This window comes from Musca autumnalis, unplaced genomic scaffold (assembly GCF_047663935.1).
Source record: "Musca autumnalis isolate F117 unplaced genomic scaffold, ASM4766393v1 scaffold_5, whole genome shotgun sequence".
Taxonomy (NCBI): Eukaryota; Metazoa; Arthropoda; class Insecta; order Diptera; family Muscidae; genus Musca; species Musca autumnalis.
This window is the reverse complement of record NW_027412088.1, coordinates 144,773,435-144,797,659: the sequence shown is the minus strand read 5'-3', so window position 1 is coordinate 144,797,659 and position 24,225 is coordinate 144,773,435. Positions and strand designations below refer to the sequence as shown.

General features: G+C 34.4%; 2 protein-coding genes across 2 annotated transcripts in view; one reads left to right on the top strand and one right to left on the bottom strand.

The window, feature by feature from the left end:
- The window catches only part of Orc6 (Origin recognition complex subunit 6), a 213,059-nt gene that overhangs the window by 116,918 nt on the left and 71,916 nt on the right, over nt 1-24,225 (top strand). The gene's annotated exons all lie outside the window — the stretch shown is intronic.
- LOC141405445 (transmembrane protein 14 homolog) lies at nt 6,516-7,165 on the bottom strand. Its single transcript, XM_073989746.1, has 2 exons — nt 6,940-7,165; nt 6,516-6,882 (listed from the first exon to the last, which is right to left on the bottom strand). The coding sequence occupies exons 1-2, from the start codon at nt 7,013-7,015 to the stop codon at nt 6,626-6,628; spliced, it is 333 nt and encodes a 110-aa protein (XP_073845847.1). The 5' UTR covers nt 7,016-7,165; the 3' UTR covers nt 6,516-6,625.

Sequence of the window (24,225 nt, the reverse complement as noted above, 5' to 3'; positions counted from 1 at the left end):
CACCTCCACTTGGAATTTTCAACACCCCAGACCATGGTCCAATATTGATATTGCTTGAAGTCTTAGCTTACCGAACTTTTCCAAACGAATTTTCTGTAATTTCCTTTTGCTGTTGTTAATGTTGTTTTAGGTTTTAGCCAAATAGCTGGAGGCAATATATATTGTAATTAATGGCAGTCCCTCCTTGTGAACTAAAAAACTCACAAAACGCATTAGTTTTCAGATATTCCAGTTTTAAGAGACCTATAGGACATTATTTACATGTAATATGATCTGGTACCCCTTGGTCCATATGGTAACCCTCGTAGTAGAGATATTCAGCCCTATTCTGAACATTCCCATGGGAACTGTTTCCCATGGGAGCGAAATTTCCCATTCCCACGTTTTCCATATTCTCAACGACGTGGGAACAGCAAACGATGGGAGCTGAAATTCGAAATCAGTTACACCAAATTATTATAGCATACTTTTGGGGGGCTGTAATTTTGTTTTGTAATACAAAATGCCTTTTTGCATTGAATTCGCGGTTTTTGAATTAGATTAGCAAAGCACAACTCCCCAGCAAAATGTTTGCCTCCAAAGATGCAGTTAAATGATATGTACAAGTGATCTGGATGTGCATCAAATTATGCATTTTCACTGATGATTTTTACAAGAGCGTGACTACTGAAAGATGCACTCCAAAGCACTGCATTTTAACTAACCCTTTGGCACTGCATTTTAACTGACCCTTTGGCATTGCATTTTAACTAACCCTTTTGCACTGCATTTTAACTGAACCTCTGGCACTGCATTTTAACTGACCCTTTGGCATTGCATTTTAACTAACCCTATGGGGTAGAATAGGAGGCAGTCCAAAGCACGTGTTTGGTACAGGCATTCTGCGGAAATTGTGCAAGCCATTACAAAATATGCCAGAACAAATAAAATGCATTTATTATTTGTGCAAAACAAAAATATTAACAACTTTATTACATTAACACAAATTATGAAAATTCTCCATTGAATTCAATCGCAAACATGCGTGTTTCCTCCGCTTGCATTTGTTCCAAGCTGAACTGTTTTTGCTTCATTTGCTAAATGGGTTGTCTTCCCATCACCACTTAAGATTTCGACACGTACTCCAACAGCACTCCATTCGGAAATTTTCTTCTGGTGAGTTGCCTGAAAAATGTTCACAAATTAAATATTATTTAAATATTATTTAGTTTGTATTAACAAATGTTTGGACATGTTAACACGCTTATCTCTTTTTGGAAAATGAAAGCCGCTGCCTGCAGAGATGTACAATCTGATTTATGTACATATAGGGATCTCTAACAACTGCTAATAAAATTTAGCGAACGGAGTGCCTTTTTCACGACTCCGTTTGGACTGCATCCGGATGCTGTTAAATTGTGAGGAATTGGAGTGCCTTTTTCACGACTCCGTTTGGACTGCATCCGGATGCTGTTAAATTGTGAGGAATTGGAGTGCCTTTTTCACGACTCCGTTGAACTGCATCCGGATGTTGTTAAAATGTGACAAGTGGATGTGATTCTTTGGATTGCATCCAAATGCGGTTAAAATGTGAGGACTGGAGTGCCTTTTTCACGACTCCAGTTGAACTGCATCAAAACATGCCGTGACAGAACTAGTCCACATTGCACTACTTCCAATTTATTTTGCTGGGTCACTTAATTCAACAACCTTGCATTGATTTATGGATTTTTTAGTGAATGGAGTCAACGATGTGTGGTGTTGTTCTAATAAGCACATTTTCTTCAGAATTTGCGAATTGGTGTAAGCATTTTTTTAATTAGTAGGCAAACATAAGTTTTGTGTATAAAGTAATAGGAACTTTTTAAGTTTGCAACTAATTTAAAAATTGTATGTTGATTCGGAATAATTTTAGTTAGGGGTTTAACGCGTATATCGCTAGTTTTACTTATTCCTAATGATCGCTAGAACTCGTATTTTGCATATTTTTAAAAAAAAAAATCAAAAAGATAAATTCGGATATTTTTCTCGATTATTACATATTTCAGAAGACGTAACTCAAAAAAATATGTTTTTGATTGAATCTAAAACTAAAACACATGCCCTGGCAAAATTTCAAGCTTCTACGTTCAAAAATAACGATCCTATTCAAGAAAAGGCATTTCGGAAAATGGAATAGCATTGCAATAATTTAGCATATATGTATGTACGTTTGTGTGATCGTTGTCGTGTCGTTGAGGAGACTAACACGTTTTCAATAGAACGTTAGTCATCTGATTTAAAAAACCCGAAGGTTATATTACGAAAATGAATAAGAGTTGTAAAGATTGTATATATTATGGCTATTTTCCAATATATTTTAATAATTATTGCCAAAAATTCTTTTGAAATTGATTTGTTTTTACTTTCTGTTCTGCGTTGATAGAATCAACCATGACTCTTTTTCTCGTATTTCAATACATATCTGTTCCAGAACTGCAAAAATCTACTAATTTTTACTACTTTTTTGTTTTGTTCGATAACATAAAGGAAAATGTTTTATCGGTGTAAAACATGTTAGATTCTTGCAGGTTCTTGATCATATAAGAATATGCAAAATCCGAAGTCTACTAATGACATATTTTACAGTACATTTTGTATGTTTTTATTAAGCAAATACATGGCGATTATAAATATTTGCAATAATTTTGTCGTGTAGATGTCTTAAAATATGAAATTTTTTTCCAAACTCCCACACTGTTTGCTGGGGAGATTTTTCCCACAAAATTCTCCCACAATTCAAGATAGAGAATGTATACTTTTTTCCCATGGGAACAAATTCCCAATTCGAACTTCATTCAGAATGAGGGGAGATGGGAAATGGGAAAAAAACTCCCACAAAATTTTATTCAGAATACCAGCCCTATTCTGAACGCATGGGAGTTGGGAATTTTTTCCCATTCCCACATTTTCGTATTCTGAATAAAATTTTGTGGGAGTTTTTTTCCCATTTCCCATCTCCCCTCATTCTGAATGAAGTTCGAATTGGGAATTTGTTCCCATGGGAAAAAAGTATACATTCTCTATCTTGAATTGTGGGAGAATTTTGTGTCTTTTTGTGGGAAAAATCTCCCCAGCAAACAGTGTGGGAGTTTGAAAAAAATTTTCAAGAAATTTCATATTTTTATGAAATTTCATATTTTAAGACATCTACACGACAAAATTATTGCAAATATTTATAATCGCCATGTGTTTGCTTAATAAAAGCATACAAAATGTACTGTAAAATATGTCATTAGTAGACTTCGGATTTTGCATATTCTTATATGATACAAAAACCTGCAAGAATCTAACATGTTTTACACCGATAAAAAATTTTCCTTTATGTTATCGAACAAAACAAAAAAAAAGTAGTAAAAATTAGTAGATTTTTGCAGTTCTGGAACAGACCATATGTATTGAAATACGAGAAAAAGAGTCATGGTTGATTCTGTTAACGCAGCACAGCAAGTAAAAACAAATCAATTTCAAAAGAATTTTTGGCAATAATTATTAAAATATATTGGAAAATAACCATAATACATGCAATCTTTACAACTTTTATTCATTTTCGTAATATAATCTTCCGGTTTTTTAAATCAGACGACTAACGTTCTATTGAAAACGTGTTAGTCTTCTCAACGACACGACAACTATCACACAAACGTACATACATATATGCTAAATTATTGCAACGCTATTCCATTATCCGAAATGCCTTTTCTTGAATAGGATCGTTATTTTTGAACGTAGAAGCTTGAAATTTTGCAAGGGCATGTGTTTTAGTTTTAGATTCAATCAAAAACGTATTTTATTTATTAATTTTTTTGAGATACGTTTTCTGAAATGTGTAATAATCGAGAAAAATATCCGAATTTTTCTTTTTGAATTTTTTTTTTAAATATGCAAAATACGAGTTCTAGCGATCATTAGGAATAAGTAAAACTAGCGATATACGCGTTAAACCCCTAACTAAAATTATTCCGAATCAACATACAATTTTTAAATTCGTTGCAAACTTAAAAAGTTCCTATTACTTTATACACAAAACTTATGTTTGCCTACTAATTAAAAAATGCTTACACCAATTCGCAAATTCTGAAGAAAATGTGCTTATTAGAACAACACCACACATCGTTGACTCCATTCACTTAAAAAATCCATAAATCAATGCACACGGTTGTTGAATTAAGTGAGTTGTGCTTTGCTAATCTAATTCAAAAACCGCGAATTCAATGCAAATAGGCATTTTGTATTACAAAACAAAATTACATCCCCCAAAAGTATGCTATAATAATTTGGTGTAACTGATTTCGAATTTCGAAATTCCAGCTCCCATCATTTGCTGTTCCCACGTCGTTGAGAATATGGAAAACGTGGGAATGGGAAATTTCGCTCCCATGGGAAACAGTTCCCATGGGAATGTTCAGAATAGGGCTTTACGAAAATGTGGGAATGGGAAAAAATTCCCAACTCCCATGCGTTCAGAATAGGGCTGATTATTTATAGAAGAGAAATCTTTGCTATTTATTTTTGATTAAAAATATGTTTTGACAGCAAATTAAGACATCAGCTGCTATTATTGTATCACCTTCTTTCTTGCACCATGCATACATACATATATATATGTCCATCATAGTTAAAAAAAATTTTCATGGTATAATATTCAACTTAAAAGATTAGATTTCTCTACTGCACATCTTCTACTTTGAGTTTGTATTCAGAATAATTTCGTACTTGATAAATACAGTCAAAGAATAAAATCTACATACACCCTATAAATCTTGAGTTTTAAGTGTAATACCTGATTTAGACTATGCTGGATTTAGCAAATCCAGTGGATTTAAGTTGTCATTTTCATACAACATATGTCAAATAAAGCCAGATAATTGCTAAATCCAGCGTAGTCTAAATGAACTTTAAGGAAACATTTTTATGCAAATCCAAGTACATAGTTCTACTTAATATCCACAATAAATAAAATTAAATACAACAAAAGTCTATTGCATAATATAAATAACGGTAAGTTCTACAAACATTGAAAAATTTTAGGGACAAAAGGAAATATGGATATTACCGTAAAATTTAGGGAATAAGCCATAAAAGTTTTACATTTTCTTGTTTTAGCGGATGTTTCTGGTTGTCTATGATATCCTTTAGATAAAGAAGAAACATATTTGTGAGTTAAATGCCGTTATTTAGGGTCACATTTCGTTGATAGTTCGTTCAAGCTGGCCTTTGTAGATTTCTTTGATTTTTCCAGCCTAGTATGTTATAAAATAACCTCCCAAAATAATTGGAACTGAAGAGTCTAAGATCCAAGAGCGCGTTAAAGTTGTCCTTGTGGCTAATATATCCTCCTGAGTGTCGCTAAACATACGATTCCCTCAGATTTCTCATGAAGTTAATAGTATTGCATAAAAATGTTTCCTTACCCTTAAAACTCAAGGTTTATAGGGTATATGTAGACTTTATTCTTTGACTGTATATCACGGTGAGTATAATCTTATATTTTTTTTTTTTTTGCAATCACATGTCGTCTTTTATTGTAATTAAAATTATTTTACCATAAAAACTGAATACAACTAACAGTATTTGTGTCTATTTTAAAAACAAGATATTTACAAAAAAAAAAAAAAATAATTTTTAGATTAGATTACTTTTTATTCAGCAAAAATATATAAATATTGGGTGTAAACGATTCAAAATTGCAATAATAAAACGATTGTATTTCACAGATTTTATACCTTTTGTTCCTTTACTTTGTATAGGGTTTTGAAACAGTAGCCTATGAAGGCCTTTAATCTGAATTTATTAAGAATTTAATGGGCCGATTCCGTACAGCGACGCGAGTCGTGTCGCGTTGCCAGTTGCAATTTGTCCATTACGTATGGCAAAAGTCGCACGACGACGTCAAATTTTGTCGCCGTAATGTTCATTTTCCGGCGACAACAAATTAGCTGTCGCCGTTCATTTTTACTAACGAATAAAAATAAAATAAAAAAATTAAAATAACTTGTTATCGACGATTATTTTCTATCGCTGTACGTAGTGCATTTTTTATATTTTGTCGCAGAGACGATAGACGACGCGACATGACTCGCCTCGCTGTACGGAATCGGCCCATAAATTTTAGATGAATCAAAAAAATCGCAAATGTATGCAGCATTAAACGCCAGTGTTCCAATTTACATTGGCAGTTTGATGAATAAAGAGGCGAGGCTATTGCACCCTTAAGTCTCTCAACACACTCTTCAACAAGCAATAATTGTGTTCCTTTACTTGTCTGTGGTTACCATTTTTACCATTTGGTACCATTTTTAACCTGCAAAGCGTTCCTTAACCCCAACAAGTTGTAAAACTGCAAGCAATTTTTAAGAGAGGAGAGAGAGCAAAAATGCCTTTCTCTTCTACCACTTCTACCAATTCATTAGTAATACAGTTGCCATAATTAATTAGATTTTAATACCTTCGTGGTATTTTTGTATCTTCGACCATATACCAGTAGAAACACACAATTTGATTCAATTGTAATAAAATATACAACTTTTATTTCCTTTTGGAGCAATTAATGTACAGAGAACCCTTAACCAATTAAAATGCATATAAGAAAAACCAATCCATTCATTTAAGTCCTTCCTGGCAGCGGCAAGTAACGATTATAGGTGACAACATTACGGACTAATGCCGCAATTGAAATCAAACAAATCATGCCAGCTGGCATCATTTTTCCTGATCTGTAGAATCGTGATCCCATAATACCAGCCAATGCAAGAGATGTGCCAAATTGCAGTAATGGACGTGGTGGTTCTTGTGAATTAAGGTGTGCACCAAATCCTAATATTGCACCGAAAGCTAGACCAGCTCCCAAAGAGGGAATGGAACCTGAAAGAGAAGAATTTTTATTGTTACGTGCATGGTTTTTTTTCGGCGATAACAAACCGGCTTTAACATAGCCCATAATTCCTCCGGCAGCAACAGTTGCTGCATATAAATAACCAATAACATCAGTTGGCATTTTTGTAATTATTTGCTTAGTTTCCTGTTATTATGATGATAAATTGAGGGTATTTTGTAAAACCTCCTCCTAATTCCAAAACAAAGTCCAGCGGAACTGTGACAGATCACACTTTGAAGTCTTCAAGTAAAATAATTAACGGCGGCAAACAGCTAAAATAAAGTACCATGCAAAAATATTATTAGGTGTGTTCTTGAAAACTTATAAACTAAAGGTAGATGCATCCATGGTAGAATAATTCCAATTACCAGGTAGATGCATCAGCCAAAAACTACAACAAAAACCAGCTCAGTACTGTGAAATATCAAAAATGTTTTCCAAAAATAAAGCGGTCCATATAATTTTTGTACATAATTTCATTAGACAGGTATTAATAAACGCATTATTGCAAAATACTTCAAAAATTCATAATTGTTAATTTAATTTTTTTTGCCGACATCATTTCTTCAAAAGAGAAACGAGAAACAAGAAGAAGAATTTGTCATAAAATAAAAAATACAAAATAAAGTTGTGAACATTTTTACAAGACGGAAATTTTTAGTGGAGTTGGAGTTCATGTCGAAAGCTGGGGGTCAATTCTCGTTTTATGAAAACGTAAAATGAAAAGCCTTTTTACGTTATCATAGCCTTTCTGATTCAGTTTCTATGTAAATGTAAAGACAAAATTCATAAGTGAATTCATAGGAAAAGATGTACTCCAACGGCAATTGTAATGTACACTTGTACTGATAAAACTGCATCCGCGGATGCAGTTGAATCACAACATCTTTACAGTACATTTGCCGTTGGAGTACATCTTTTCCTATGAATTTTGCAAGAGAGAGCGCAGCTAGGATGCACTCCATTTCGCTTCCACAGAACACAGCTAGGATGCACTCCATTTTCGATCCAAATAACAGCTTTTGATGTAGTGTTTTGGATTGAATTTAAAGGCATTCTTTGTTGCATTTTTAGCCTGTCTAAAGATGTAATAAAAATGCAAGCCATTGCGAAATATCCCAGAATAAATAAAATGCATTTATTATTTGTGTAAAACAATAATACCATGGCAGAATAAGAAGGTAATCTCATTTGAAAAAACCGTCCTTGAGCTGCCAAATACAACCATGCGTTCGAAACAATATGAAAGTTGTTGTTATTGTATGTCAATTACAACAAAACAACATATTGTTTACGTTTTATTTATATTTTTATTGGAATAAATATTTTAATATTTCGCGAGAATGTGTGACAAGTTTACTTTTTCGGCATTCTATTGGTCCATACAGGCATGTCACAGATTCCGATCGGAATGGTTTCAATTCCGTAATTTCATTTCGATCGTTTTTGTTTTAGCTTCTCCAGATCTCGATCGATTTGGTGAATTCCGAAAATCGTATTTTTTAGTATAAATATGGCAACATTAGAGGAAACAAAAGAAACAAAGCAAAAACATATGATTAAAAGCACTGCAGAAGTGGGAATTCTGAAAATATTATGTTTAAAGAAAGCTTTTTTGTGCGAAAAGAATGTACATTTTTTTGGATTTTCAATTTTAATAATGCAAAAATGAACATAACATTGAAAAATACCGTGCTTGAGTTCTTTCTATTTTGTTCTTCTTTATGTTTGTTTTAAGTTATCATTCGTAATGCCAGATTGTTTAGTTTTTAGAAGCGATAAATCTTTGTTCGAAGAAAAACGTGATTTTCACGAACATAGCGATTATGAATCTTCACGTAGGGAGCTACTCACAAGTGAGTTGCAGTTCACTTTCACCTGCTCGAGCTATTATGATTGAGCAGGGAGGAGCACAAAAAGTGAACAAGGGTTGACAAGTCGGAAAATGGAAAATAATGGCGCGACTTGTGAACCCTTGAAATAATAATTTGTGTTGCCATACCGTCATTTTTTGCACAAATAACTTTGAGATTAATTAATTCTTATTTTTTGTATAAAAAATAAATACATTTTCAAATTAATAAACATTTCTAGCAAGAAAAATGTCAGTTATTAACAATCCACTGTAAAAGAACATGGATATTGGTAAAAGAAAATACAACATTAAAACAACATGGCAACATCTGTAACAGCTGTTCTTTTGTTTTGGCAGATATGTGAAAATTGTTTATTTACACTGAAGAATTCGTGAAATTTATTGGAAAATCGTAAAAAAGTGAACAAATGTCGTTTAAAAACGTCATTAAATGGCTACAATAAGTAAATGTTTAATGTTGCATTTTGGGTGATAACAGAAATGGCAAATTCTGAGGAATACCAAGGAAATGAAGTGGAAGTTGTGTTTAGCACCATCTCCCATTCTTTCCAAGACTGCGACCCCAAAAGATCCAAATCGTGTACATTACTTGCTCGGGCATTACCGTGAGATAGGGATGGCTCTCACGGTAATGCCCGAGCAAGTACTGTAACTAAAACGTTGGGTGGGTTGGCCCGACACACTAGGTCCATCAAGAATGATCTTCACGTTCTAGAGAGGGAAGCCCAACCATACTGGATAGAATCCCTTGCTCAACAAGCATTTCAAGTAGTTTTGAATAGCTTTCACATAGTCGCAGGTTCTAATGTAAACAAATATAGTGTGAATAAAGTCCACAACAAACCAGAGTAGTTTTTGCTCAACTATACTTGGGATATTGTCTAAATTCTTAGGAAAATATTGATAGCACCATGCACAGCACTCTGCGTCTTTTAATGGTGCGATGCCAAACCTAGTCATATAACTCCAGTGGATAGTTACATGCCATTCTTGGAACTGAAGGTAGACCCAATTTTGTACCAAATTCTGAAAGAATTCAGAGATTCAGACCGAATTCGTAAAGAACTCTGAAAAAATGTTAGCGGTCAATGTCCTAAGCTTTAAAAAACAAGAACATTCGTTTTATGCAACTATAAACATTATGGTAGAAATTTATAATAATGATATTTCTTTCTTTTTATAAGAATAAAAACAAAAACGCCCATTTATTTTTAAGTTGACCTCAAGCCAAATTAAAATCAAAGAAAATAGCGTCCAAAGGTCAACAATAACCTCACAACATAAAAAATCTCTTATTATTTTTTGTTACTTTCAACCTAAAATACAATTAATTATCATTACAGATACAAAATATTCGTATTTTTTAAAATAAATTTTCACACTTAAATTTTTTTGTTCAACTCACTTTGATTTCGGTAGTGAGAAATTTCAGTAGAAATTTGCCTCTTTTTCTCACTTTTTTTACATTTGTAATAGCTAATTTTTTCACGAACGTGAGTTTTGCTCACCCTCTTGTTGTTTATAATAAGGGAACAGTGAGAACATAACATCACTCACGGCGATATGATGTTTATAATAGGGGAGGAGGCGAGAAAGAGAAAACTCACGGTGAGAGGCCGTTCATAATTGGGCTGGAAAAAAATTATGTGGCAATACTTTGTTACTAATTGGTTTTGTTGATTGAGAAATAATGAACATTTGCAAAATTTTTCAATAAAATTATAAAAAATATGAAATTAAATGTGGTTTTGTTAATAAAACAATATTTTTATTATTTTTAAGTGCTTTTGGAGTGTTTTAATGTGACATGTTATCAAAAAAATACAATTCCACTTGATAAACCAAAAGTGGTTTCATTCCGAAAGAATTTTTCGTTTTTCGGTTTCTGAAGAAGCTAAATTCGGAATCAATTCCACTTTCGATCGGAATTGGTTTCTGTGACAGGCCTGATAGAGAACGTTTCTGCGGCTGGAGATTAAAATAAGTTCATATTTTTTAGGTTCCTCGGTCCTCTTAACGTACAAAGAGTTCTACCTTCAGTGTTACTGTATTGTTATTCATGGAAGAAAAAGACAAATCACGGAAAGAGCATTTAATTGCCAGCAGTGTTCAGGGTTTCTATTCGCCCTGATCTCGGCAACGATATCCCCACACGCACACGGTAACTAGGGTTAATCTTATGGCTGCCAGCGAAAAAGCCGGTAAGAAAATGTTAGGAATTAGGTCTCCGTGTAGACGTTGTTTTATTCCCCGATACGATTTGTACCAAATAAAACAGGGTTCGTTTCAGATTACGTTTCTACAATGCTTTATTTAATTTATTACACTTATTCGGAACTGACTGTTATAGCTAAGTACACAGCTTTACTTCTTTACTAGTCGATGTTTTCACTTCGGTATAAAATTCATAACTGATCACTGTTTGCCCGTCATCCGATATTTATATCCCGACATTTATCGTTTGGAAGTATCTAGAGCATGCATCTGGCAACCTCGAGAAGCCAACTAACAACAAACACACAGACGCACACTCGCACCAAGCGAACAACAACACACATATACGGGATACAAACACAGAAGACAGACATGACGTAATTGACTATTATACAAGAAAGTACAACAAAAACAAATACAAGAAATGGCAAACTAGGCGATAATTGAATGATTTTGGCAAAACAAATGGAAACAAAGGCACATCAGTAACATGTAAAGTAAGAACTAGAATGATGAAGAGAATTCTATCCAATATTTGTTGTTGTAACTCGATTTAAACAAAGTAACAGCTCTATGGAAATCTACGTTATAATTCAAATATTCAAATTAACGGAAATTCAAATAAATTAACTTAAATCTATCAGTTACATCCGTAACATTGCCTCCCGCGTAAGCCTGTTCGTCCCGAATAGGCACAGTTCCCGCTCGTTGGGTTGGGCATTGGTAACACTGGCTCCTGCTTAAGCCTGTTCGTCTTGACTGGGCACAGTCTTTGTTCCATAGCGGGCCAACCGTTCTAGATGTACCACCTTCATCTTCGACCTAGGGCTGTCGCTCTTCTGTATGCGATACACGACGTCATTTATTTTCGTGACTACCTTGTAGGGGCCTTCCCAGTGCGTTTGGAGTTTGGGGCATAGTCCTTTTTTTCGTTGTGGGTTGAACAGTAGTACTAGTTGCCCTTCTTGGAACCCATCAGTACCCAGCAAAAAGTTTGCAATTGCGCGGCTCGCGGTTTTAGATTCAATTGTCATGCCGCGAAAACTCCTTTACGATGTGTTCCTGCTTGTGTATGTAGATTAGGCCGGGGCGTTTGTGTGGAAGGAAAAAAAACTTAATAGGTTCTTCGCGATTCTGATTCCTGGGATTGAACTGAGCAAAAAAGTCTACTGGAACATAGGTCTACGATGAAAATCGAGCCTCCCGATTTTTACTTTAAGTTTTTTATCTACGTGTTTTGACATCTTCGCATATAACACCCAAACCATTGAGATTTTCGGACATATCTTATTTTTTTCACAACTGATTTCTTTTCCTTTTAAAGGGGTGAATAATATCTTTTGAATAAGCTATTATTGTTTTAAACCGGTTAACAAATGGCTAAGTTATAGTGGTTTAAGTCTGAATAACCCCACAAAAAAAAACCTTTAACTAAATTTCTCATAATTTTCAAAAATAAAAGCTCTGTTCCTGTACGTGCAAGAATCTTCAAGTTTTACAACTTTTTACTCGAAAGCGTTCCTTTACTTCAGACACCATACAATTCATATGGAAGCAGATTACAATTTTTGCTACTTTTGCCGGTTTTACCATTTTCAAAAGTAAAGGAACAGACCCATGGTAGAACAAATACAAGGTAAAGTTAATACTACAACAAATACAACTCGAACAACAACCACAAAGGAATTTGTTTTTGTTTGTAACGTTACTGCCAGTTGTATTTGTAAACAAAACAAGGAAATGTCTATAAATTATTTGATTTTAAAAAACTAACAATTTTTCACATCATTCCACTAAATGCATAAATTCTCGCAGAAAGTAGAATTCTTGCAGAAAAGTTTGGGGTCGCTGGAAATTCATAGAAAAAGGAGAAGCTGTTTCAATGTTTTGTTTTAGAAATCAAAGAAGAACATGTTTATTAGGGCTTTATTTTTTTAAATTTTAACAAAATACCTCATATATTAACAAACGTTGTATCGCCTCTACAAGCGATGATTTACTGCGCGGCTTATCGTTCGAACTTGGAGGAGGTTACATATCATTGATATGAAGAAGTCTTTCTCGGAAATGGTTTTTTCCGAATGATATATTTTTTTTTCTCAAAAAATATATGTCCCTAATGTACATCGAAATAGAAATAAATGTATAAAATGTCATATGAAATTTGACACTAACACTACAACCCAGTTCAGTCAGCTGGGTATTGCTGCTACCTTTTCTTGTTCTACCATAGAACAGACCAATAATGTTTTTTTGTTTTGTTCAATATTTATTTTGAAAATTGTGGAAAATTCAGTTATAGTTTTTTGTGGGGGTTTTCAGACTTAAACCACTATAACTTAGCAATTTGTTAACCGATTTAAAACAATAATAGCTTATTCAAAAGATAATATTCATCACGTTGTGGAAAAAATAAGATATGCCCGTTTAAATTTGAAAATATAAGAAACTCAGATTTTCACTACTTTTACCGTTATAAAAAATAATACGAAGCGACCCAAATGAACTAAAAGCATTTTTATTAATTTTCTCGTTTAGAGTTAAGCTTAATGATCTGAAATTATTTGCAAGTGAAAAAGGAAAGCCATGGACTCGAACCCACATAGTCACCAAATTACGTTACCTGGTTTCATTGGTGGTAAAGCAAATCTTCGGACGTATCGACTATGTAATGGCTTCTCTGTCCTAGAACTTATCGTTTTTCAAATGCAAATGTGTTTTTATACATTAACGGATATTTGGCCGTTTTTGAAATGTATTTTCTTCACAACAACCGCTTTTTGCGATGCCTTTGAAGTTATGAGTTTTGGCTTTGAACGCTAACACGCCGTGACAACATTTTTTTTGATATGTTTTCAAGGACGTGGGTTCAAATCCCAGCCGGGCCAAATATCCGTTAATGTATAAAAACACATTTGCATTTGAAAAACGATAAGTTCTAGGACAGAGAAGCCATTACATAGTCGATACGTCCGAAGATTTGCTTTACCACCAATGAAACCAGGTAACGTAATTTGGTGACTATGTGGGTTCGAGTCCATGGCTTTCCTTTTTCACTTGCAAATAATTTCAGATCATTAAGCTTAACTCTAAACGAGAAAATTAATAAAATCATTAAAAAAATGATCTTCGCCCTAACAGGCAAAATTTCAAAAAATAAAAAATAGGCTGAGCCCGGCTGGGATTTGAACCCACGTCCTTGAAAACATATCAAAAAAAATGTTGTCACGGCGTGTTAGCGTTCAAAGCCAAAACTCATAACTTCAAAGGCATCGCAAAAAGCGGTTGTTGTGAAGAAAATACATTTCAAAAACGGCCAAATATCCGTTAATGTATAAAAACACATTTGCATTTGAAAAACGATAAGTTCTAGGACAGAGAAGCCATTACATAGTCGATACGTCCGAAGATTTGCTTTACCACCAATGAAACCAGGTAACGTAATTTGGTGACTATGTGGGTTCGAGTCCATGGCTTTCCTTTTTCACTTGCAAATAATTTCAGATCATTAAGCTTAACTCTAAACGAGAAAATTAATAAAATCATTAAAAAAATGATCTTCGCCCTAACAGGCAAAATTTCAAAAAAAAAAAAAAAAAAAGCATTTTCGTTCTCCATGGATCCCAACACGATGGAATTTTGCATCAGAACGCTTGAATATTTTTCTGGTCAACTTTTGTAGCACAGTGTCATTTATCGACATTTCCCGAAAAGTTTGCACCTTCTCAAGACCAAAACTGCCTGAAAAAGCTTTCCAATGTTTTTGCGATGTATTAGAGAGATCTTAATTACTCGAAAATCTCAATGGTTTGGGTGTTATATGCGAAGATGTCAAAACACGTAGATAAAAAACTTAAAGTCAAAATCGGGAGGCTCGATTTTCATCGTAGACATAGGGTCCAGTAGACTTTTTTGCTCAGTTCAATCCCAGGAATCAGAATTGCGAAGGGCCCATTAAGGTTTTCAAATCGCCCGGCCTAATGTAGATGCATGTTTCGAAGATGAAATCATTTAAAATATTGTTCTTTGTTCGCAGGTCTAAATTGCCGAACATTGTGAAAATAGCAAGTCCAGTTTTGTGGATTACAAACCTGTATTTGAGACTGGTAGAAATACACGTGCACAAGGCCTTGCTAGATTAAAAGCAAAATCAAAATCAACTGCTTTTCCAACAATATTTTATTCAAACAAAATAAAGTTTAATATATAATAAGATACATCTTTATAAAAAGCTCGAGCTGTTTATGTGCAGAATCTACATATAATGTTGAAAAATATGAGATTTTAGTGAATAGAATACACATTTTGGTGATTTAGGTTCCAAGATGCCTAAAAACAATTAGCGTCCACAATTAGCTCAAAGTCGCTCCACGATTTAATTGAAGTTGCGTGTTTCCTATTCCTCCCATATAGCGAATTGATGATGGGCAGTAACAACTATTCTTAACATGAATTTTTAAACCCAATTCCATATTCTGCAAATGTTGAGCACCATTTTTGGACACAAAGCGCTAGTCGTCCCCGCATGTTCTTCATGTTAGTGTAATCCAAAATCCAGAACAACGTTTAAGATATTGCTAAGGTCTTAAGGCCTGCGTACATAAGCTGCCTTGCCTGGTTGCTTTAGCTTTGTTCCTTTACTTTTTTAATGGTAGGGGTTGTAAAAGAGAAAAGTGTCAAAATTGCTCAAAATTGCTCTCTCATGAACATTTTTACCAGAAAAGTAAAGGAACGGAAAAATGGTAGATCTGGCAGCAATGTCAAAAAGAAACATAAAAAATCAATTTCGTCTTTTATTTCACAATTATTAATTTAGTTTTGTCAGCGTTAGACTTTTTCTTCTGTTTTTCGTCGATTTTCTTTTTCAGTTCTGCCATTTTCTACCTGCAGAAATTTTGCTGGTATCCTGTGGTAGAAGAGAAAGCCATTTTGCTCTCTCTCCCCTCTCCCTCTCTTAAAAATTGCTTCCAATTTTTCACACTTTTCGGGGTTAAGGAACGCTTTGCAGGTTAAAAATGGTAACATATGGTAAAAATGGTAACCTCAGGTAAGTAAAGGAACGCAGCTCTTGCTTGCTTCTGATAAAAGAATAAAAAAGAAAAGGGCAACCCAGTTCGAAATTTGCTCGGCCTCCTTTATTCTTTTATTTTTATTATGTCAAAAATGAAGCAGTAAAGCAAGGCAACCAGGCAAAGCAGCTTATGTATGCAGGCCTTTATTTTCTTTTGACTTTGATTTCAAATTTTCAATTCAATTTAAAAGTTTACTGACGTGTTTACATTTTTATATACATATGTATGTGTGTATATATGTATCTACAGAAATATTTGTCAGAATCTGTTTGGCAATGAATGTACTTCAAATACAAAATATGAAAAAAATTTAATCAGCTGTTATAGTACGTTTATATATATAAACGGATTTAACAAACCCACTGGGATTAATATGTCAATTCCATTACATATACGTCAAACAAATCCTCATAAAGAAGGTTAACCCTGCAAAAGGCTATAATATAAACATGGCATTAGCTTGATACTACCTTTTATCATTATACCATGGTATTTTGTTACGTCCCAATTTACATTGGGCGAGTTTACTTGCGGCAATTGTCATTTTATAGGAGAGAGAGGTGAGGCATATGGTAACCCTTTGCCTCTCAGCACCCTCTCTCACCTACAAACTGACAATTGCCGCAAGTAAACTCGCCTAATGTAAATTGGGACTAAGTTAAAAAAAAAAAAACAAAACCCTAATAAACATGTTTGATTTCAAACACGAAAGATAGAAACAGCTTCTCCTTTTTCAATGAATTTCCAGCGACCTCAAACATATTTGCAAGAATTCTACTTTCTGTGAGAATGCATTATGCATTTCGTGGAATGAATGTTATGGAAACATTCAAATTGAAAATCTAACGAATTTTCATTCATGCCCAGCAAAAAGTTTGCATCCGCGGATGCAGTTAAATCACTAGAACAATTGCCGCTGGAGTACATCTTTTCCTATGAATTCACCTATGAATTTTACAAGAGAGCGCGCAGCTAGGATGCACTCCATTGCTTCCACGGCACACAGCTAGGATGCACTCCATTTTCGATCCAAATCACAGCCTTTGATGTAGCGTTTTGGATTGAATTTAAATGCAGTCTAAAGATGCTATAAAATGCAAGCCATTGATAATATGCCAAAATAAATAAAATACATTGCTTATTCGTGTAAACAAGAATACTAACTTTATTACACTAATACAAATTATAAAAACTCTCCATTAAATTTGATCATAACTGAGTTTACTTCCTCTGCTCTGCTTTTTGTGACACCGCAACTGATATTGCTTCATCATCCAAACGGTTTTTAATTCTTCCTCCAACTCCAGTTCAGTTTTCCAAAAAAACTCTAACTCCACTTCAAAAATAATTTGCGTCTCGTGAATTACAGCAATATTAGTATCTTTAGTTTGTATTTCTTTATTTTTTAATCAAATTCTTATAATTTTAGACACTCTTTCTTGTGTTCAGAAAAAAAGACTGCGACTGTAGGGATCAAAAAAATGGCTTGCTTGGCTAGGGATCTATAAGCGAGTGCTTCTAAAATGTATCGAGCGGAGTGCATTTTTCATAACTCCGTGTGGACTGCATCGAAAGATGTATTGAAATCATAACTCTGCATTGCACTACTTCCAAACTTTTTTGCTGGGTGTTTTCTCTGCATTGCACTACTTCCAAACTTTTTTGCTGGGTGTTTTCCAAAATATTCAATCAAATGTGATCAATTTTTAGTTTTTTAAATTCCAATAATTTATATTTTGTTTACATTTTTCGGTGACTCTAACATTAAAAACAAAAACAAATTTCTATGTGGTTGTTGTTGAGTTGTATTTGTTGTAGTATTTACTTTACCTTCTTTGTTCTACCATGATCAAAAACCAAAAACTTGCCTGTGTGACGTAGGCATTATGTGTGTTCGTTTACTCAAAATTTGTGCAAATTGTTACTGGATGCTGTTCGTTTACTCTACAGTAAAATGCAACAGACCTTAAGGCCTGAGTACATAAGCTGCCTTGCCTGATTGCCTTGCTTTCCTGCTTAATTTTTGACATAATAAACATAAAAGAATAAAGAAGGCCGAGGAATTTTCGAACTGGGTTGCCCTTTTCTTTTTTATTCTTTTATCAGAAGTAAGCAAGGTAAGCAGGCAAGAAGTTACTGCACTTGTACAAATTTGTACAAATTATTGAGTAAACGAACACACCTATTAAAGGCCAGAACAGAATCAATCGTCGCTTGCTTTGCTTGTTTCCCAAATGTCAAACTATAAAGGAATGCCAGAGCCTCCTTATATGTCATTTAGACTACGCTGGATTTAGCAATTATATGGCTTTATTTATTTATTTATAATTAGGCTTATAGTAAACATAAGACTAATATACAAGATACAGCATTAGCGACAAAGGCCATCAGCTGATACATTGTGTTTGTATAATTTTTAAATAAATAAATTATTTTGCTTAATATATTGAAATATACAATTTATATTTTGGATGTTGATATTTTTACATGGTAGAACAAGAAAAGGTAGCAGCAATACCCAGCTGACTGAACTGGGTTGTAGTGTTAGTGTCAAATTCCATTCGACATTTTATGTATTTATTTCTATGTTCGATGTATATTAGGGATATATATTTTTGAAGAACATATTTATTCATCAGAAAAAAAAAAACTATTTCCCATAAAGACGGCTTCATATCATTGACATGTAACCTCCTCCAGGTCCGAACGACATGCCGCACACTAAAACATCGCTTATAGAGGCGGTACAATATTTGTTAATATGTGTGGTATTTTGTTAAACTTGAAAAGAATAAAGCCCTAATAAACATGTGCTTTTTTGTTTTCAAAAGCAAATGATTGAAACATCTTCTCTTTTTTCAATGAATTACCAGCGACCCGAATTATTTTTGCAAGTATTCTACTTTCTGCGAGAAATTATGCATTTAGTGGAATGATATGGAAACATTCAAATTGAAAATCTAACGAGTTTTCATTCATGTTTTCCAAAATATTCAATCAAATGTGAAAAAATATTAGTTTTTTAAATTCCAATAATTTATAGACATTTCCTTGTTTTGTTTACATTTACGTTGACACTAAGGTTTACAAACAAAAACAAATTCCTTTGTGGTTGTTGTTCGAGTTGTATTTGTTGTAGTATTAACTTTACCTTGTATTTGTTCTACCATGATATTTTTATGCGGGGCATACACTATACTGCCAAACTGCACTGCCAAATGAACCCTTGTGTACGTGTGTGATTGAATAGTGTGTGGCATTCCTTCAATCCATATTGCAAAAAATGATGAATTTTCCTCCAGAACTCGATTTTGTGTTGAAGTTTTCCAAATTTTTAATTTCCTCACAAATAATATTTGTTGTTTTCAAAAATTATTTGTTGGTTACTTGGAAAATAAACAAAATTCATCGGATTGAAAGGGGTTCAGTTACAAAATCAAAACTATTATGATTTCAATCCTGCCAAAACTACTCCCAAATACATTGACAAAAACTTCAAAATTTACTAATACTATTACAAATGCTGTCGTGCATGCCCATAGTGTATGCCCGGCATTAAGCATTTCCAATCCTTGATTTTGTAGAATGATTCGTTGTTGGTGAGATAGAAATCTGCATGTTACGAGAATATGTTTAATGCTGACCATTTCGCCACATTTTGGGCATCTGTTGTCAATATTCCTGTTTATTAGGTATCCATGTGTTAATATGGTGTGACCCATGGTACAATAAAGTGGAGGTAGGCCAGGTATGAAAATCACTGAGAAATGTCGCCCTGCAGCCATGGCTTAAAACGTCAAATGGCATGGTACAATAATAATGGAAGATGTACCTGCATAGCTATCCCGTATTACAAAAACATATGGAACTTAGAGCTTCACTTTTTATATGTTAAAAGTGCCATATAGTGTAAAAACATTTCTTTAGCTAGGCTCCAGAATATTCTCGTTGGAAAAGTGTTCCAAAAATAGCAAAAGTTCTTCCCAAACTTATGACAGTGAAAAAATGTCATTCACTTTTTTCTACTTGACAAGTTTGGCTAATCTGACATCGTGATTGCTGGCATCCGATTTGCAGATAAATGTCAGCAGAATTTTTACAAAAATTGTAATTTTAACATTCCCGTACTTTTGGAACAAATTTAAATTAATATCAATATTTGATAAATCGTTCATTCGTAAGTTTTGCTAAAAAAATCGACAATTTTATTTTGCCACGCGAATACACATTTTTTGTCCTTGTTTTCAATTTTAAGATATATATACATCTACCTTTATGATTGCATAATGTCAAAAACAGTACAAAATGTCAACCCTGCTTTTGACAGATTAGGCCATAAAAAGAAAAAAATTGTAATCAGCTGTTAGCTGTGGCCTACCTTTACTTTATTCTACCATGGTGTGACCCATACGTAATCGGGAGTAAACCTTGATTTTCTTTTTGTCAACGTTGGTGGGATATAATGCGACATTGTAAAGTGGATTAATTTCACTGTAGTGATTATGATAAAAGTTGCTCATGTTGTCCTTATGTAGTTGACGCAGTCGATTAAAAATATGAGTTTTAATATCGAGGGTTTCGACCATGGTAGAACCATGGTTTCGACTATGGAATTTTTTATAAGAGGTGCTTTGCATGCATTTTTTGCAGCGGTATCAGCGAAAACGTTCCCTGCTATGCCAACATTGCCAGGAATCCATATTAGTTTAATGTTATTATTACTGGATATTAGCTCATCTCTGATTTTATTGATACCAGTCCATTTTGTATTAGAGATATTTCCTATGCACTTCATCGCCGACAAACTATCGGATAGAATTAACGTTTTACTTTTGGTTCTTTTAGCGACATTAACGGCTTCGAGTATACCTGCTACTTCCGCTGTTAACGTTGAGCAATAATTTGATAGTATTTTCGATGAGAGAACTTTACCAGCACTACTCACTACTGCGTATACTGCGATGAAGTCGTTTTATGAAGCATCTGTAAAGAGAGTGTCCCAGTTTGTATGTTGTGCAATTAGACGATTAAAATTGGTTATATATATCTCATTGGGTGTGTTACCTTTTTTGTACGCAGATAAAGATATATCACAGGAATCTTCGGAATACATCCATACAGGATATTTCTCAGTATAGCTTTCTGTTTTCCCCACAAAGTTTAATACATTGTTTTTAACACATTCATATATTATAGATGGAACTTTGGGCTTCCTTTTCGATGTAATTACTTTTTTGACATCTTGACTGATTATTGAGGAGGTTATGGAAAAATTTTTAGGTAATAATCTGTTCCTTATTTCAAGGTACCTTTCCTCTAAGGGCGGTAAACCTGATTCGATAAAAAGCGTTTTAATAGGCGTAGTTCTGTATGCGTATATACTGGATCTGACAGAACCATGTTAAACCGACTTAATGTATTTTAATGAAGAGTTTGGACGAAGATATAAAGGCCATAATCTATTTTGCTTAAAACAAGCGTTTTAACAAGATAAGTGAGTGTGTTAATATGAGCGCAAGATTTGTTAGCAAGGTATTGAATTATATTTGATCTAGGTATAAGATCCTTTTTTAGCCCTAATAAATGGGTTCTCCAGCGATAATTTTTCTCAAATATTATTCCGAGAATTTTCAATTGAGTTACATATGGAAATGTTATGTTGTTGACTGAGAAATCATTCGGTTGGCATTTCTGTTTTCTGCAAACGTGTAGTATAGATGATTTAGATGGGGAAATTCTTGCTCCCGAAATTTTACACCAGTTTAAAATTTCTAATATTATTTTAGAAAACGTGTTGTTAGAGTCGGTGTTATCCTTTTGTTGACTTAAGATGTATACGTCATCAGCATAAAGACAGTGGTATATTTTTTGGTGGTTGTTGATTATAATGCTTATTTGATTGAAAGCAATTTGGAACAGTGTTACCGAAAGGGGTGATCCTTGAGGTATACCGTTTTTTAGTGGGAATGTTTTAGAGAAGAAATTGTTGGTTTTAACACGGAATTTTCTGTCAGTTAAAAAGCTCTTAATGTAGTTTAATATTTTAGCTCCACATCCCCAGGACGACAAGGAGTCTAAAATGACATGTATGCCAATACGATCAAATGCTTTTTCAATGTCGATTGCAAGTATTGAAGTGTGGTTCTTTGCAGAGAGTGCTTTAGTGACGTAATAGTCTAAATGAAGCAGAGCATCATCACAACCTTGTTTTGCTTTGAAGGCTACCTGATGTGGGCTGATTAATTTCTTTGTTTTTAAGAACCAAGCAATCCGATTAGAAATAATGCGTTCGAGTAAATTAGAAAGGCATGGAAGTAGTGATATAGGTCTGTATCCGGAGAAAATGGTCTTGTTTTTATTGGGTTTTGGTATGGCAACAATTATAGCGGATTTCCAAGAAAAAGGTATTACACCAGTATCAAAGATAAGGTTATACAATTTAAGTATTTTATCTTTACTTTCGTATGACAGATTTTCCAACATAGAATATGTAATTCGGTCGTGCCCAGGCCGGCTTTATTTGACATATGTTGTATGAAAATGACAACTTAAATCCACTCCAGCATAGTCTAATATGCTGTTTATATTAGAGCTTTTTGCAGGGTTAACCTTCTTTGAGAGGATTTGTTTGAAATATAAGCAATGGAATTGACATTTAAAACCCAGTCGGTTTGTTAAATCCGGTTATATATAAACGGGGTATAATAGGGCGTTTATACTATTGAAGGTTAACCCTGTGGGATTTATAGATCCAGTGGGTTAATCTTAACCGTTTATATATACATACAATTGTGAGGATACAAATGACAGCTGACTTTTGTTTATGTATACATACAAAACAGCAAACCAAAAAAGAAAACTACATAAATGTTTGTTTAAATTCTAAGACAACAATGGATTAAAAATAGAATAGAAGGACGAACATACGAAATATATTATATGAACTCCCAAAATAATTGAAATCCTGGCATGATGAGCTTCGCCACACGAACCCAAGTGGAAGTCAATAGGTCGGTGAACACAAGCGTAAAGTGGCTAGAGCATCTGAAGTGCTGCAACATTGGAACCGGTTGCAAAAAATTGTGGACAACGGTTAAGGTGCTATCAAACCCTGGAAAGAAGGATGATCGGATATCTGTCATGTTTAACGGCGTGGTTATGACAGATCTGAAAAGGTGCGCAGGCTATTTTTGCCGACAATTTATCAAGCACCCCGATAGCGACCGGGCGAAGAGAAGTATTTCACATCGTTTGCGATCTCTTCCAGCCGAGGAGGAGCCACCACAATTTACAATGGTTGATGTTGCAGATGCTATCCGAGGCTCAAAATACATCATCAGCTTGATGACACGGGATCGCCAGCCACCCTAATAGTTCCCCAAAAAAATTAGCAGCGTGGCAGCTTCTGAAACCAAGGATACCAGCAAAGATGAATCATACTGCCACCGTGCTATCCAGTCGCAGATCATCAACACGGGTTCCTGAAGCAGCATAATGTCACACCAGCACTGCACGCCATTTTCACATATATCAGCCGATGACTCAACCAGGACAAACCGTGCTACAGAACAGTGATGGTAGCATTGCATCTGACCAAAGCTTTTGACACGGTCAGCCATGCTAGACTGTTCTAGGATATCGAGAATACTACATTCCGGTCGGGGGCCACCGTGGTGCAATGGTTAGCACGTCCGCCTTGCACTCAGAAGGTCTGCGGTTCGAATCCCAGGCCAAGCAACATCAAATTTTCAACGGTGGCAAAATTCCCCCTCAGTAATGCTGGCGACATTTCCTGAGTATTTAAGCCATAAAAAACTTCTCTACAAGTGGTGTCGTAGGACACGCCGTTCGGACTCGGCAATAAAAAGTAGGTCCCATATCATTGAGCCAATATGAATCGGCGTGCACTCATTGATATGAGAGAAGTCTCCCTTGTCCCATCTGGGATGTTTGTGGAACAATTATTATTATTACATTCCGGTCCTGTCCGAAACGCTGGATCCTATTTGTATGGTCGATCGTCAGACGTGGAATACAGAAACAAGGAGTCCAATCCCCGTAGAGTGAAGCAGGGAGCTCCTCAAAGAGAGATGATATATACGGATCCGTTGATAACATTTGTGATAGGCTAAACGCATTGATAACCACTAAGTCAACAGCTACAATGT

Coding starts and splice junctions, on each gene's coding strand:
- LOC141405445 (XM_073989746.1), bottom strand. CDS start 7,015: ATGCCAACTGATGTTATTGGTTATTTATATGCAGCAACTGTTGCTGCC. Junction 6,883..6,939: donor TATGGGCTATGTTAAAGCCG/GTTTGTTATCGC, acceptor CTTCTCTTTCAG/GTTCCATTCCCTCTTTGGGA.